Below are 18071 nucleotides of genomic sequence, written 5' to 3' on the forward strand. Positions count from 1 at the left end.
ATGCTAGTAATGAGGAGGTTTGCCTGAACAGCTGTTAGCTGAGAACAACTGCATAAAACCAAAGTTTCTGAAGATAAAAGAAATTAAAATTAAAAAAAAAGGCAAAAAATACCCCAAACAAACAAAAAACAATCCAACCAACCCCCTGAGGACAGTAGGAAAATAGAAGAAGTGGAGCTGTGTGCAAGAACACTGTTCTTGCTATTCAAAGGTAGCCCATCATATCTTAAAAATTTTAACTACCGTTAACCTTAGGTGTATAAACTGTGACAAATGGATTATTATTGTTGAAAATGTAAAAGCATTGAAAAACTGATATCCCCTCAACAATTACATTCTGAATTTCATGTTATGCACAGTCTGTTTTCTCTGCTAATTAAATGCCGGTGCAATATCCATTTGAAAATGCAGCACTTCCTTGCCTTGAAGTTTAATCCCCACCGTGCCTGTTGACTTCTGCCACAAACACACTGCTAATACCAGCAGTGTTGTTACAGCAGTAGTGCCCATTCAACTTGGAAGACAAAATCACATTTAAAATAATTGATTTTTATTACTCTAAGTTAAGGAAGGGCATGACTGGTTATGTGCCACACAAGAGATGGGATATGGCATTGCTTGCTTTCATATGATGGCTGTGCTGCTTCATTTCTTTTAATTTTTTAAAGGGAAGAGGAAAGGTTGTGCTCTGTTAATGGACTAACTTTCTTATAATTTGCTAAAAGTGCCTGAAAGCCTGCTCCTCTAAGCCACACTAGAAGAAAGAGAAATACTGTTGCTTTGGATTAAGTTTATATAAACCTCAAGAGAACACACTAGCATCCCCTTTTATTCTTTCAAGAGAAACTTTGTTTTGTTTTCCTCACTTTCCTGCTTTCCATAAAAAAACTGCAGAATTCTAATTCAAAAGCTTCCTTTAGAGTTGGAAATAACAGAATTACAGGGGTTTTCTCACTCCTGATGCCAGGAAAATAAAAAACACAGTACACTGGGACAGTAGATGGCAGGTTGGCACCATTGGTGAGTGCCTTGTATTGGAAACAAGCATCTGAAAACCTGAATTTGTCCCAGTATAGATAAAACATGGAAAAATGAAGTGTATAGCCCTCCAATTGCAAAAGATTTTTGCCCCATTCTTGCATGTCACCTTTCCTGCTAAGACTTCTAAGTGTTTTGGCTTTAATTTTCTTTATTTTGGTGACTCTGGTTTTGCCTCCTTTCCTGAGAACTGCTATTGCTTTGTCTTCCCCATTCATATTCTTTTTCCTTTCTTTTTTGCTGCATGGAGACTCTCTGCTGTACAAGTGTAAGTATTTTTTTAGCTCTGCTGTTTCTGGCCTACTGGTTTACGTTTTTGTGCTCCATTTGCCTCTGTATTGCCTTGTAAATCTCCTGGGAGACTGTAGTGCCATCCATCTGCACCTACAAATGAAATAGGCAGCAGTTCAGAGATGAAACTGGATTTTACAAAAAGGTTCAGCTTAGCTTACCATCTGAATTTAAAGCATCCCTTGGCTTTAAGACCAAAGCAGAGTGCTGATGTTGGATACATTAGCACAAATATTGCTGCTCAGAAAGAAATCTATTGATAAGCATCATCCAGCTTAATGAAAGAATGGCTTAAAAATGGGCATAAACTATGGCTGTTTTGCCATTAGGTTGGAAGAGATGTCAGGGGTTATCTCAGTTGGGTCAATTGTGTTTTCTTTGTCTAGTTGAATCACCTTGAGCTTTTGACTCCTGTTCTCACTTTTTTGTGCTGTCACTCTTAGCCCTTAGTGTTTCTACAGGAAGGGGAGTTGAAGGGAGATGAATTTCAAGATGGAGGAGGAAATTGTACATTAGTTTGCTTGAAATCTTTTGAAAGGCAAGTGACAGAAGGGTCCCAGAGCATCCCTGTATCTAATAGAATTGAATATAAATTACTTTGGATGAGGAGGAGAAAAATGTGGAAATGATCATATCCCTTAGCACTGAGAGTAATTTCAATCATCAGTATAATAAGAGAATGTGGAGTATCGCAGAACCTGCTGCTATAAGCACATTGCTTTCTAGCACTCAGAGTGGTTTTATTTGTTGTTTTTAATTCCCAAGATACTAGTGTTCTTCCACAGTTGATAATATAATTTAAAAGAAAAACCTCAGGAGAGCCCAGATAGTTTTGTGAGTAAGGGAGTCAGCAGAGAGGAACCTGAGACAGTCATCATGGTGAGAGATCCTGGGGGTTTAAAGTTGGGTCGGGTATGTGAGAGTGTCTAACTCTAAATAAGCCCTTATTTGGGAGCATGATGGAGATCTTCTGGCTCCCATCTCCTGCAGAAGGATTCCTTTGTGGAGCCACCTCCAGAGATCTCAGTGACACAGACTTCAAAGAGCATCTCCCAAGACTCAGAGATGCAGTTAATCTCTTTACCTGTTCTGCCAGGCAGCCTACAGCATGATTACAGAAGTGCAAGGAAGAAGTTCAGAAGGTGTTACGCTAAAATGAAAGATGTGGAAGAAGTGAAGGAGGGGAGGTTGATACTAACAGTAAAGGCCATGAGTGAAATATAAGGCAGGAGAAACACATTGTACTTGTGTGGCCAGAGGTGGTGGGAGGGCAGAAGGTGTGCATCTTCCAAACCCAAACTGCTTCCATGAACTATGGGAAATGGGTCTAAGGCTAGGGAGAGGTAGCGATCTCTTCCTAAGAGTTCAGCTATCTCCTCTAGTAATGACATGTGCTGTGCTGCTGTAGCATACTGTGTGGAAATATTAAGCTGAGATTAAGTCTGATATTTTGTAAAAAGAGCACACTGGCCTATTTAAATTAATGCTTTGACCCATTTTGCTCTATGATCTAGACAGTTCACTTGGCAAGAAGCCTTTCATCTGTGCCCTTTCTAAACAGCCTAGAAAACAGAAGTTTTTCAAATAAAAGTGTACATATAGCTGTTAATCATCCTGTTAAAGCAAATGGGAGGCATCTCTATCCCTCTGCCTTTATCCCCAGCAGCCAAGCTACTGATGGATCATGCCAAGCTGATAGTAAGTTACAGCAGTGGTCCAGCAACCGAATTATGGGCATCAGCACAAGCTCTGCAGGGTCATCTGGGGGCATTTTCTTGTTTGGGAAGGAAGATGAAATCATTGTGTTCCTGGCTGTTTAGGGATGTTTTGGAGCACTTAAATCCCTACACAGGAACCTCAGAATTTGCCCTTTGTTGTTTTGCATTACTGCCCTGGGCCAATGCAGCTCTCAGCTTGTCTGTCTTCATCCAGGAGCACTCTGAATACTGGCTGTGAAGTTACTGCGTGATTTGAGGTCTCCTATCAGCCTTGTTTTCTGCCCTACTTTCTGACCTTCTCTAGTGCATGAGTTGCTTCATTATCCTACTAGATGTAATCTTCAGTTGCACTACCCAAAAAAGTGGCCAGCAGACCAAAATGCATGCAAGTAAACATTACCAAGAGAAATGGGCTATGGCTGGAATAAAACCAGGGGCTACAGATGGTAACTCCTAATTGCTGTTTCCCAAATGCTGAACAGCTTCAACATTTCCTTACATGAGGTGCACATGCCTGTGGTTGTTTCAGGTTTGGGTGATAGATTGGCAGCTGTTGAGGTGTGCAGCTCAGATGTTGTCCAGGTGCCTGTTGGTTGCACAACCCACTGCAATTTTGGCTGAAAAAGTTCAGCACCTCTCCAGCCACTTGGCATCAGATCCACTGCATTTAATTTATTGGTAACCCTGAAAGTAATGTCTGATCTTTTGATGCAATAACACTTTCCTTACTCATTAGTTTCAGGGTAAGTCAGCTCAGGTGGCAAGCTATTTCCTGATTGGTCTTGAAATTATATCGTTTGCTGATGCTTGTCAAATGTGGAAGTGGAAACCTGTCTCTTTTTACCCCAGCGGTATGCATGGCAATAAAAACAGAGCTCTGTTATGCAGACAATGCTATCACTATTCACTCTCTAGTCTTCAAGTCCTTTTCTGGTCTTCAGAAGATGGGTAATAACTTTCCTGCTATGAAAATCTGTCATAATCCTGAGCATGTGAATAGTGGCATAATAATCCTCCTGACTACTTTGGATGGGAATATGAATTCAGTACATGTAAGTCTGTGCACTGAACTTTCCATACATGAAAACTAACAAATGTTTGTCTGAACAGTTCATGATTTGTCTGAAATGTCAATGCCAACTATAGCTTTTCTGTCTCGTATACAATTGATACTGCTAAACTTAATTAACAATTCTGTTAATGAGTTTTGAGCTATAACAGCTTCCTGATGGACAGTCCAGGTTTGAAGCCATGAGGCTTTAAGTCTAGCAGGTATATGGATTGTCACTAAAGCCAGCATGTACCGCAAAAGGAGCCCATCTTTGCAGAGCTGAGTAATTTTAAAATAACTCTTAGAAACCCTGAAATCAACTTTTTGGTTGAAAGTCTTACAGTGCTGAGGTTAGGAGGTTTGGAATTGGTGACACATGTAGCAAACCTGTCTTTCTTGCCATGCAAACCTTCAGAAGAGTGCAGGCAAGAAAAGAAGGGCTATTTTTTTCCCAAAAATATCAAACTCAGGTCTTAAGTCTTGGGTATTTATGCTCTTAAGGCAAAATACTTCTTTTCTGTTGGGAATGTGAACATGAGAAGAACAATAGCACATAAATTTCAGGAACTATATTGACTCTGTGCCGAGGTAACTTTCCACCTATTCTCAGCATATCTAAAGTCCAGGGAAGTCATGTGTTCACTGGAGATATTGCTAACACTGACACGGTATTTTTGCTTTTTGAAGAAGGTGTGTGTGCTCCAAGACTGCATTTTGCTAGGAAAGTTTAGTGAGCTGTGTGGTGGTGTCCACAGCCGAATTTTAATCACTTTTCACTAACAAATGAACTGAGGACGTGTATTTTGTATCAAAAATTAAAATCCAGAACAAGGAGGAAACTGTCCATCTACTGTCATTAACTGAGCAGTACTGGACAAAGTAATCCAGTTTTCTGTGCCTCATGATCTCAAATGCAGAGGTGAGGTTTTAATAGTTCCCTTGTTTTACAGTTGGGAATCAGTGAGTTAATGCTTGGGTGGCATCAAATAACATCCTGTGTACAGCCTGTGGTTTTAATGGGAAGAATAAACTTATCTCCCTGATTTTGTTCAAAATGAGTTGAACAAAACTGTAGTTTAGAAAAAAGTTCTGCATGTTGGAGAAGGGGAGGCGAAAAAAACCATTCCCCCCTGGTGTTAAACCTAACCATATCTTGAAATTACATGCATGCTTGAAGAACTGATTTGTTGGATAAAAAAGAAAGGTGTTTTGTCACTTCTTCTGTCTGCTGGAGTAATTTTTGTTTTGCTTTATGTTGATAGATGACTCCTAAATCAAAAAGGAAAAGCATCCACAGTAGAATGCTCCGTCCAGTGTCCAGAGCTTTTGGTAAGTGAGAATTAATTAAAATCTTTTCTCTTCCTTGCTTTCCTGAGATTCTTCTAGGTAGTTCTTGATTGAAAAGCACAGGTGACCCTCTTTCTGTACTGCATTTGAGGCCCACACTGGTTACTTTGGTTTGTGACTCTGCTAGTGTACTTGGTAGTAAATATTTGCTGATAGCGCTCTGTCTGCTCACAAACGTGAGTTCTTTAAATGTGTTTATAACTATTTACCACAAAAGAGAGGAATGTCATTGTATTGTTCTTTTAAATATCATGCTAAATCTAATTAGAAAGTTTTGATTTCTCTTAGAAATGGAGTTTGATCTAGATAAAGCACTGGAAGAAGTACCTATCCATATAGAAGACCCACCATTTCCTTCCAGCAGGCCAGACAAACGGACTTCTGGATTCATTTCAGAGTTACCCTCAGAAGAAGGGAGAAAACTGGAACACTTTACAAAATTGAGGCCCAAAAGGAATAAAAAGCAACAGCCAAGCCAAGCAGCAGTGAGTCCACATTAAAATATTGCTGACGATCTCATCTGTTGATTTTTTGCCATGCGTCATGTCTTGCAGTGTAATGAGTTAAAGTTTTTAAAGTCCCCTGTTAAAGTTTTAAAAGCCATAAGCAACTGCTTATTTTTTTCTTCTGGTATTCATGTCTTTCAGTGAGCAATCCCTATTACAAGCTTTTTGTCTTCTTTGGCACAGCCTAAAACCAGGATATGCTTTATCCTTTCTCTGTTTTTGTTTTTACATGGAAGCAGTTTCTGGAGGTAGTTGGAGCTTTCACAGGAAATGCACAAAATATCATGAGATTTTTCAGTTATACTGCAAGGTTTTGTTAAGTCTTAATCCTTTTTTTCTGCCTGCATTAAGACATGATAACTTGGCATGAATTCTTATTTCTATCAGCTCTCACAGGAGCTACTCTGTGACACGCAGCTTCCCACAGCTCCTTAACTAAAGGTGTTGTTTGGGCCAGGAAATCTACATAGTCACAGATCTGCTTTTCATGCTGGAGCCTGCCTTAGAAAAGCAAAACAGAAGAGCACTGTGTCTACAAAAGGCATTGGTGTGAACCCAGGAATATGTGTGAGGAGTTCCCACAGTTCCATTTCCTTGGCATACCACATCAATAAAGATTTACTTCTATGATGGTATGTCCTCAGGGTATGTAAGGACAGATCTGGAATAGTTACAGAGCTATCTCATGGCAACAGAGCACAGCTGATATGATAAGTAACCCTTATCAAGGGGCAGCCATTGCTTCTCTGAGTTATGCTGCCTAGTAATGAATGCCTGTGGCCTCTCCTGCTCCCTGAGGATTGTCAATGGAGAAGACCATTGAAAATTTCCCTAATGCTGGAAAGATCATAGCAGGTGATAGAGTGTTTTTTGCACCATTTGAAAATGCAGAAACCTTCAAGCAGAGGTTGAGCCAACTTTCAATTCAAGCCAACTTTCCATTCCCTTGTGCTATGTGGGGAAGGGTAGAGGTAGCAGAAGGATGGACTGTTCTCCACATTGTAGTGAAAACACACGTGTGTTTACTTTCTCCAATTCCAGTTCTGCAGAACACACATGTTTTCCCAGTTGCTACACTTGCTTCTCTTCCAAACTACTCGATGCATCCTATGCCATCTGCACAGGAAGGAGTTTGGAAGGAGTGGGGGCATGGGAGAAGGCAAGTGCTTCACTACCAGGCATGAAACTAGGACATACATTATCTTGCTCAACAGAAACAAAAACCTTACTTCTCTTAGAGGAGAAGTGTTACTTCCCATGATAGTGCAATCTGGTGGGAATGCTCATCCACATTGAATTACTTAGGAAATCAGGGGTTTGTTCAGTTGCAGAAATGGAAAGAAACTTTTTTCACTTAAACTTACTTGTCCCTCTCTTGTTTTTATGGACCATTTAATTCCTTACTATTTCTGGCCCCATAACAAGTCTAAACAACTTTTTGAAAGACTTAAGGTGTTTGCTTTGATGCTTCCAAAAATGAAACAGCCGAATTTTGAAGGCCAGAGTAATGAGTGGACTGTGGCATTGTTCTGGAGGTAGTTGAGCTTTCACAGGAAATGCACCAAATATCATGAGGCATTGTTTGCAGAATTGATTTGCTTCTGGTTTTGTCACTTTGAGACTACAGAAAGCAGTGGTTAGGAAAAGCACTTGAAATGAGCAAGGCAAAATCTTGACCTTTTCTAATGCTTAAAGCAGATCTGTAGGGTTGTTTGCTGTTCCCATTATTTCCATTTAGTGATTTAAGGGGTCTCTGATGATCAGAGCTGTACTTCTCTGGTTTTGCTGAAAAATGTAACGAGAACAAAAGGGGAAAAGCAGAGAAAAAAGGGAGAAGTGAAAACTCTTAACATGGAGTGGGTGGACAGAATAAAGATTTATAGTTTTGTCACAATTTTTACTGAAATGAGTGTTCAGAGGGAATTAAAAAAAAGGGGGAACATTAGCACCACTCACCCCCATGTAGTTTTGAAGCAATATGGTGAAGCAGTTGTTTATCATTCAGATTTTTGTGGGATCTTAACCTCATGAGTTCCTCTGTCAGGTGTGAAGATTTAGCACAGCAAAGAGATGAATCTGTAAAGTATGCAAGAGATTGTGATTCATTTTATTTAGTTCTGCTTCCAAGCCAGTTTTTTTCCATAAGGAAGAAACAGACAAGGCTCACTTTTAAACTTAGGCTAAGAAAAATAATAGAATTGACATATGAAAACTTAAATTTTTGTGATTTGTTTTAGCATTAGAAATGTAAAATATAAACCAGAGCTCAGTCCTTTACATTAGTGTTGATCACTAAAGAGCATTACATAAATAACAATAACCATGACAAGTGCAAGGTCCTACACCAGGGTCGGAGCAATCCCAGGCACAGCTACAGGTTGGGCAGAGAAGAGATTCAGAGCAGCCCTGCGGAGAAGGACTTGGGGGTGTTGGTCAATGAGAAAATGAACATGAGCCAGCTTCAGTGTGCGCTTACAGCCCAGGAAGCCAACCGTATTCTGGGCTGCATCAAAAGAAGCGTGACCAGCAGGTCAAAGGAGGTGATCCTGCCCCTCTACTCTGCTCTTGTGAGACCTCACTTGGAGTATTGTGTGCAGTTCTGGTGTCCTTAACATAAGAAGGACATGGAACTGTTGGAACAAGTCCAGAGGAGGGCCACGAGGATGATCAGGGGACTGGAGCACCTCCCATATGAAGACAGGCTGAGAAAGTTGGGGCTGTTCAGCCTGGAGAAGAGAAGGCTGCGTGGAGACCTCATAGCAGCCTTCCAGTATCTGAAGGGGGCTATAGGGATGCTGGGGAGGGACTCTTCATTAGGGACTGTAGTGATAGGACAAGGGGTAACGGGTTGAAACTTAAACAGCAGAGGTTTAGACTGGGTGTAAGGAAGAAATTATTTACTGTGAGGGTGGTGAGGTACTGGAATGGGTTGCCCAGGAAGGTTGTGAATGCTCCATCCCTGGCAGTGTTGAAGGCCAGGTTGGATGAAGCCTTGGGTGACATGGTTTAGTGTGAGGTGTCCCTGCCCATTGCAGGGGGGTTGGAACTAAATGATCTTAAGGTCCTTTTCAACCCTAACTATTCTATGATTCTGTGATTCTATATCTATAAGAAAATCCTATGCTTTGAGGACCTTATTAGGCTCTCAACATCTGTGTACGTCTTTAGGACATTTTTAGAAACTTGCTGCTTTTCATCTACAACCTAGTTTCTGTTTTGAGGTAGACCTTCTCATTTGCTGCAGATCATTGGATTCTTCTGTTACTTCTCCTTCAGGAGATTCATTTGCCTTTGATACCCATGTTTGTTCCTACTATCTGGAGGGCTCCAGTATCAATATTAAATGGTGTCTCATTCTGCTGAACTGTGTCAGCCACTGTTGGTTGACATGTTTTGGTTCAAACATCAATGTCAACTGGTTTTGACTGAGGAGGGTAAATACTTACACTGAGACAAGCAACACTGGTGTGACCAACCCAGATGTTAGAATATGCATTGCTGCTTAGTGTCAGATGTTCCAGCTAAACAAGTTCTCTGCAGAAAACCCCAAAGGTGGCAGAGTTGGAAGTCTGAGAAGTCATTGTGCTTCTTAGAATAAACTGGTTTTTAATAGAAAATACACAGTTTAACTGGCATCAAGGGAGTCATTCCAGGTGGGCTCTTTCAGATCAGTATTACATTGCTGCAGCAGGTATTAATAAAATATTAACTGTTGTTTGATAACAAAGTAAATACTTGGTTTCTAATGAGGTTCAGCAGTGAAAAGTAGGAAGTTTCATGCATGGGTCAAAGTACATCCATTGTCCTGGCTTAATGAGTCTGGGTTTGACGTTAACTGCAGCTTTTAAGAGTATTCATTTTTCTTATTAGAGGTATAGAAAAAAGTGAGTATTCCAGCTGAAAAGGGAAGCTGGGATTATTCTGAGTTATTGTGGCAACTAGGAGATTCCTTGATTTAAATTGTTTTAAATTACAAACTCTGCTGTTTTGTGGCAGACCGATACCTAGTTGTTAGTACTACCAAGAAGACAACTGGGTTGGGTCTTGTGGAGTCCTTTGTAGTCACCTGAAAGGTTTCTATACAGCATTTAAGTTGAAGGAACTCTCTCTACTGGTACTAGCAGTTTTCCACATCAAAGCTGCACAGAGGAGCCAGACCACATGAGAAATCCTCCCAGGAGACAGCATGTTTCATCTTCAGGAGGCTATAGAGTCACAAGCTAATCTTCACAGGGCCTTTGTGATCAGCAGGTATTACTAAGTCAGCCTGGTTTAGATGCTTCTGTCATCCACATTCAAAATGTGGGCACTGAAAACAAAAAGGGGGAGTGGGTGCGCCATTTTCAGACACTCAGCAAATATCTGTGTTCAGTTCCTAAGGTGAAACACCCAATTCTGTATTTAGAGTCTCTGCTTCTGGTAGTGCTGGAGTGAATGGACTATAAAAGGCTTTTTGTTAGCCTGCTGGAACTCTGTTTCTGGATCTTTAAATCCAAAATCCAGAACATATGTTTTTTTCTCTGAACTGGGGAACAGCTAACTGCTGAAAATATGTTCTCCTCAGGTCACCACATGATCAGGATGACTTAACTCCCTTTTTAATTTCCTAACAGAACTACTGATCTTTATAAGCCCAAGGCATTCAATGCCTGGTCTCCTACATTGCAGTATACAATTTGTCACTGGTGTTCTGGGTTGCTTAAAGTTTGATGTAATGCGTCACCTATCCTCACTGAAGGGAAAGGGAATTCTATTGGTGATTCCATTGTCCACACTGAGGTTTGGTTGGATCACACAACTTTTATAATGTCTTAACTCTCAGTTATTATCACTGAAACAAGTATGCTTAGATTACTATATACCAGAGAGAGTGTTCCCTTCCTTCAGGTATCTGCTGGAGTGCCTCCAGAAGGTGATCAGAATGGCCTCATGGGGAGAGTGGATGAAGGCGTGGATGAATTTTTCACTAAGAAAGTGACAAAAATGGATTCAAAGTAAGTTCAAATTTATTTTTTTAAGTTTATATTTAAATTTTTAAAAATAAGTAAAAAAAAACCAAAACAACCCACAACCAAACAAGCAAAAACAATCCTGGTAGATGAGCACGTAGCACTTCCGTGTTGTGTTTGACCTCTGTTCCCAATATCCAGGGTTGCTGTTGTCAAAGGCAGAAATTATCTTAATAGTCAATACATTGTGAATTCAATTACCCTCCCTTAAAAACTGCTACTTTGTAATAAATTGCTTTAATATACTGTGTAATGGGAGTTACTGACTCAGGTGTATTTCTGTAATTCAGTTGCCTTCATTTTGTTCTTCAGCGGAGCTCATTAGGGCTGGAGCAGGGCTTTGTGTTGGTTGAGGATCTCCTCTCCAGTGCTAGTAGTGCACATGGTTGTCTCTGTCTGGTAAGGACTGCAGTTGACAGTGTTTTGATGGATGATGGAAATAGTAAATGATTTAGTAGATTTAAGCTGATTCAGAAACACGCTAAAGACATGTTTGATCAAGGTTTCGTATCCCAGGTTTAGGCAATTCATTTACCTAAAAGATATGTCTCCTTCAGCTTTGTAGAAGGATTATACAGTTTATACAGTTGCTTTGTAGCTGGTTGTGTATTTACAGAACCACATATCTAAATGTTCTTGCATTAGTGTGTGTTTGTCTGTATACATACAGAGACAAACACACACAAATACTTGCATAAATAAATGAGGAAGCGAGGCTGATTTCCAGACAACTTGGAATGACCCCTTCTGTGCTGTATGTGACATCCATTAAGAAATGATAGGTGTTAGTGGGTAACTAGCTGTGGCAGGAAAAGCAAATGTTTTAAAGCCAGCGTGAGTTATAAGTATCAATAGTGACATGTGAAGCCATGTGTGATATACTATGTGTAGTGGTTAAATGATGGCAGCTTTAAAAAATGGATTAGCCAGGTTGGGTTCAGGGTGCTCACAGAGTACTGCATCCTCCTGTGCTTCCCTTGGATGCCTGCCAGCCCCTCGTTTTCAGATATTGCCATAAACTTGCACTGTCCTTGTGTGCCCATCCCTGGACATGCCGGTTTGCTGCACTGGTGGTTCTCTGTCCAGTTAGGGTATTCTTATGTAGACATGTTGTGCACCCAGCTTTCCCCTCAGCACTCTGCTTGTAACATACATGCTGGCATTGGCTCTATCAGACACAAGGGAAGCTTCTAACAGCTTTTTCTCACAGAAGTTACTCCTCTAGATCCCCTCCCACACACACTACCAAAATATTGTCATGTGAACCCAGTACGGATGTTCATAAGCAGGTTGAGTAGAGCTGATTGATGTTGAAACAGCTGAGTTCCCAGCGCAGATGACATAGTTGCCTTTCTTCAATGTACCATGCACAAGGCCAGGACAAGAATCCTCAAGACAGTATGATCAGTGTTGATTGTCCAGTTTTTAATTTAGACACACCAGCTAATGACTGGGCCTAGAGCAATGTACGGATCAGATAAAAGATTGGTTTGCCCAGAAGAAGTAATTTGGTACTGTTAAATGAGAGGGAGGAGGGGAGTAGAGAATTGTTTAAAATGTCTCTGTCTTAATAGGAGACCGTCAACTAAAAGTTCAGAGAGCAGTGAACCCAGTGAAGCAGGTGATGAGAAGAAGAAAAGGGACTCAAGGAAGAGTGGCTTCCTTAACTTAATCAAATCAAGAGGCTCCAAATCTGAACGTCCCCAGACTGTGATGGTGGCAGAGGAGCCCTCCTCGCCCAAGGTTGCTACAAAAAGTCCAGCTGTGGACACAAACAAGAAGGAGGTAAAGCCTGCAGAGCAGAACGGTGGTACAGAGCGATCTGAAGAGTTAAAGACACCGGACTCACTGGAGGAGGCACAGACAGATGATGCAGCAAAAGCCGAGAGGGGTGACAGCAAAGGAAGCCCACAAGGAGGCCGGAGGTATGGCGTGCAGGTGATGGGCAGTGGACTTCTCGCAGAAATGAAAGCCAAGCAGGAGAAGAGAGCAGCATTTGCTCAGAAGGTGAAGGCAATTTGATTTCTCTTGGGTTGTTGAAAAAATGGGTAAGAGCCAGGTGTCTTCAGGGGAGGTAGACTGGGTCTACAAGGGTTGATGCCTGGGGTTTGGCACATCAGTCCTGCTTTCCACCAGGGATTATGGTGTTCTGCAGGAGATTTGCTCTTTGCTATCTTGGTTAAACGTAAATACCCTGGCTAAGGGCTAGGCTGCAAATGTGGAGGCACAGCAGGAAATATGTTCTTAAGCCTCCACCTCTTGTGGAGGAGGTGACACCAGATCTTGCACTTTATGTCAGGCCATCACAAGCACAGAAGAGGGCACATAATTGTTTACATGTGTTACACAAAAATTTTTGGGCAACTAGTAAGCATAGCTTGGAAGTCTCCTCTCTATGTGATGTGTGGTTTGTTCATGTGTAATGGAAACATGCTTTAGAAAAAGTAAAACTAGGATGGATGTCTTCCTGTGTGCCCACTGCACACCAGTATCTCAGGTGTTTAGCAGAGTGAACTACAGTGGTAGCTGTATGTACTCTTCTCTTTTAGAAGGTGATGTAGAAAGATGGAGAACTGTACTGTATTTTAAATTATATCTTCCATGCAGAGAAGTAAATCTGGCTTCATGACACTGTTTACAACTATTTAGATCATACTTTATGTACTTCATTTTTACGTCCTTTTTGCCCCACATCTAATTATTGTTATGCCTTCAATTTCTGTATTTCAAATGCTAACACTCAAAGAAAATAAGCTTTCTAAAAAAAATTAATCTATTCCCAATTATCTGTCTGGATTCCCTTCCCTCCCCTCTAATTTTCTTCTCTGTGAAGTGCTGATGCTGGGCAGCAACCTTGCTTCACTTTGCAAATGTGTGGAGCGGAATATCCTAGTGTTACTCTGAAGCATTTTAGGCTGAACTATTTTGCTTCATGTCCATTTGCCATTGAACTTCCCCATTATCATCCCAGCTGCAGTTGGCATATTCTTAAATTACCAAAAGATCAGCCTTTTTTCAGTCCTCTCTTTCTCTTCAGCATGCAGGGATCTTGGATGCTCTCCATTCCCCACCATTTATCCCCTGTCATTTGGAAGCTGTTACCTTATGACAGAGGTCATCTGCAAGCTTTGCTGTGTTTTCCTTCTTTTAATACATTACAGAACAGACACTCAAAGTTCATTCTGTCTTTCTTTGTAGTTTAAAGTACTTGCCATGATGACTGAACCATTCCTGCAAACACTGGAGTCTTGTAATAAGCAGAGTCAAATTAACACAGTTGTCTATGGCTCATTAAAGGGATCCTCAGCATAAAACTGATATATTTTTTTCCATTTTTTTTCTACCATTCTCACTGGTGCTGAGTATTGCCTGTGAATAATCCCATTGATTCCTAAAACACCAAATTTTTAAGGAAAACACTGTATGATTTTAAGTAAGAGTGTTATGCTCTGCCTGTAACTTTAAATTTACCATGCTACTCCAGATTATATACATCTTTATAACTGCAAACAGTATATGCTTGGTGCTCTTCAAGTTCTTAACACTTGTCATCTAAAGTTAGTCAGATCTGGAATAATGTGACTGATGTGTAATATTAGCATATGTAGTTTCTTTTCTTACGTGGGGAGTGTAAAAGTGCTCTGTGATTGATGAGCTGCTTTGTAGCATTGATTGAAAATTTGAGTTTCATCTATCAAAAAGAACAGTTGCCTCTTCCCAGTTTTTTCCACCCTTTGCTTTTTTACTGGTTGGAAATGTTGCCTCTCTTTTTCTTTCAGGTTTAATTTTCAAGAAACTGTATTAGTGATTTTTCTTGTTAGATTTTTGGTTTTATCATATTTATGGGATATAAAAATAAAGGGTTTTTGTACTACTATTTAAAGAGTGACAAGAAAACAGAACTGAAACAGGAATCTGTACACAGCAGGGTACCAAGTTATCCATTCTTAATGTTGCCAAGACCACACAAAATTGAACTGCTGTTCTAAAGAATTTTTCACATGCTTCATCCTGGATCAAAATATCGAATAATTTAGGTTTGTACTTTTATTCATGATATTCAAGATGATGAAAATCATGCAGTATCTGAATGGTTGAGCTACAGAAGACAGCATCCCACTGCTCTCTTACATTGTTTAGAATGGGTATGACATCAACTTCCCTACCATCTTCAAATTTATCAGAATTCCAGTGTGATGGAAAATGGTATTTTGCTTTAAGGTACAGATGGCTGCTTAGATTCTGAGCTATTTTACATGCAAACAAAGCCAGAAGGAATTTGCTATTTCATTCGTACCCTACCGCAGTCTTGTTACAGATACAAGCAGGTGCACAGTAGATGGAAAGATGGTAGATGCTTTCTTGTTTTCTTTTGCTTAGAATACAGTGTGTGAATTGGCATTAAGGGTAGAGAGGAGTCTACAAATTAGCAGTGCCTCTGGGCATGCATAAAACTATCTTTTAGCTCCATCTAGTGTTTGCAGACTGAATTTTTAAGTACCTCGAGCAAGACCTAGGAGCAGACCGTCGTTCATAACCTGTTTATTCACTCTCGATGGTACTCAACTCTGCAGGATTTCCCAGCCTTGCAAGAATTCCTATTAAAAGTAGGGCCTGCTCGTTATTTATCTACATAATAAAATCACCTGCATTTATCTGACATGACTGACAGCTTCTCAGACTGAAGTTTTGTAGCTAGTGTTAAGTGTTCTCTTGGGACTGTAAGCAGTTTGTAATGTGTGTATTGTAGGTAGCCAAACGTGGTAACATCTTAATTGCATTTTTAAGTATTCCAGTAACAGATGCCAGCACTGGCTATTGTACTTGTCTCTGTACATGGTGTGATTTCCCTGTTAGTCCCATAACTAGGGATGGAGGCAGGAGCTATAGTGAAGTTAGTTTTCATATTGTCATACAATATGAAAATTAAGTCATTTACTGTAGCTAAGTGTTATGCATGCATCTTCAATATTTACATAGAAAAATAAATGTATTGGTTACAGGCATGAAAAAAATTGTTGCAAATTCAGTTCTCAAAAGCTTTTTTACCAAGGTATGGAAGAAAAACCAGTAAGCAAAGAGTGCTGTTCATTTCAAAATTGCATAGTCAAGACCATCTTACAAAGAAACATTTTACTTTAGATGGAGGTGGAAAGGTGAGAATTTAGCCAAAATATCAATGACAGCCAAGGAATTTTAATAAAACCCTAGTTTTCACTCAGTGGTACAAAACATAATGTTCCTGCAGGAAAGACACTAAAAGAATGCTGTTTTTTTTACAAGCCCATCAGCTGCCTATCTAAGCTTCTTCTGGTGAGCGCACAGGTTTCAAGCTCACTTAGACTACAGCTAGTCTTTTCACCTTTTGTTTTGAGGCCAGGATGTTAGGAAAGCTATTTTGAGAATATAAGATTTAGCCAGTATACCAGCACATGAACAAGAAGACCCCTTTCTGTAGAGGTGCCGAGCATCCAGCGGTGCTTGTTATGGGTAGCTTTAAACACCTTTCAGTAAGTAAGGTCTGTTGTGTAAATATGTGTGTACTGCTGTAGTAGCAGTTTTCTTCCTGCTTAGATCTCCAAGACCTGCAATAGAAACAAGGAGAATCTGCCATTTGTTACTATCACTGCTTTCTCTGCCTTATGGCTTCCAAATTAGAGCTTTTTTTTCCCCTAACAGAACCACTGAGTTGTGTTAATTCAGATACATTATTAATATGAAAGATTTTCTCACTCTTTCAGAAACTTGGGAATGACACAACTCCCAGAGAATCTTTTGACACCGTGATGAGCTCAGAACGGCTGGATGGAAGTGGTACAGGTACAGTTTGAATGTCCTGGTATCAGCTTCTTTTTGAAAATGCAAAATGCCTAACCTCAAAAATCTCACTTCCCTCTCCAGATTGTGTGCCTACAGTTGCTTAAGTGAAATACAAGCTTACACTATGTGAAAAGGATTAGAAACAAGCCCACTTTTTTGTACTGTGTTGGGCAACACTTCTTGTCAAGGCAGCTCTAGGGCAGAGTTGACAGCTTAGCTTTTACTTGTGTTCCGCATTGCACAGAAGGGAAAGTACTTGGTGCATATGCCTGAGGTACCTTCAAAAGGATGCCGACTTGTAATGGGATCAGCAAAGCTGAAGATGAAACTAGGAGTCAGCAAAAATGTCTGTGCAGGAAGAAGTGAAACTCAATCTATCTGATGACTTAAATATGACCAATTTGCAAGATTTATTGTAGTCTGTGCACGTACCAGCTTTCAGCTGCTAGACTAGGCATCTTGTAGGCAATGGCAGCTGGCTCTTCCAAGGATTTGCCTGGCTTGACCAAAGCCAGGGTTGTATGCAAACCTGTGGAAGCCCCTGGACATTGCACACATGCACAAAATGACTCTATTATGTGCAAAGTGGAGTCTAGCCTTGCAGTGCTTAAAGCAGCAGTTCCCTATGCGTGTAGTCCTGGATCCTGACATGGCAGAGCCTACAGTGCAGCCATATCAGAACAAGATCAAATTCTGGTCTCTGTGCATTCTTCTGAAACTGGCTGGCCAGTGAAGCGTTCAGAAGGGATTCAGATCTGGTGGTTTGTGCATACGACATTGGCTGGACTGAAAGGAGGAGACTGAACTAGGAAATCCAGGTCTCATTCCCTAGTGGTAGGTATCCTGCAAGCACAGCACATACGGCTGCCAAAACATACAGAATCAAGGCTGAAAAAAAAAGACTGGAACCAAAATCCAAATGGGGCATATTCAGAGCATGCTAAACTCTATACATCAGCACTTTTAAAGCCTGATTATCTCTTGAGGAGGACCTTGTATGTGCTCCCTAATACTGTCATATTGAAGCCAGAGGAGCCAGAATAATCTGTGCTTGGGGCATTAAAGTAGGTGGGAGTGTCTGACCCCAATTTTTCTCTGATCCTTGTCTCTGTATATGACACATTTCACCCCCACCTCACTGCACTGTGCATGTCCCTTCTTTTTGGCCTCCAGCTGTTAATTCTTTTGTACCTTAAAAAAGTAAACTGTTGCTTAAGAGCTTCCCAGAGCTGCTCTTCACTGTTGTGACTACAGTTTGTCTTTGATTTAGGTTAATGTATTTTAACTTACT

The 18071-nt window shown here is 40.5% G+C and overlaps 1 protein-coding gene across 4 annotated transcripts in view; it reads left to right on the forward strand.

Annotated features, from left to right (window-relative positions):
* The window catches only part of CARMIL1 (capping protein regulator and myosin 1 linker 1), a 192903-nt gene that overhangs the window by 164731 nt on the left and 10101 nt on the right, over window positions 1–18071 (forward strand). For all 4 annotated transcript variants that reach the window (XM_034074622.1, XM_034074623.1, XM_034074628.1 and 1 more), the window contains 5 exons: window positions 5361–5427; window positions 5734–5930; window positions 10839–10945; window positions 12535–12967; window positions 16702–16780. In XM_034074622.1, the coding sequence (XP_033930513.1) occupies window positions 5361–5427; window positions 5734–5930; window positions 10839–10945; window positions 12535–12967; window positions 16702–16780 (883 nt within the window). The remainder of the gene's footprint in view (window positions 1–5360; window positions 5428–5733; window positions 5931–10838; window positions 10946–12534; window positions 12968–16701; window positions 16781–18071) is intronic.

Source organism: Melopsittacus undulatus, chromosome 1, assembly GCF_012275295.1.
Source record: "Melopsittacus undulatus isolate bMelUnd1 chromosome 1, bMelUnd1.mat.Z, whole genome shotgun sequence".
NCBI lineage: Eukaryota > Metazoa > Chordata > Aves > Psittaciformes > Psittaculidae > Melopsittacus > Melopsittacus undulatus.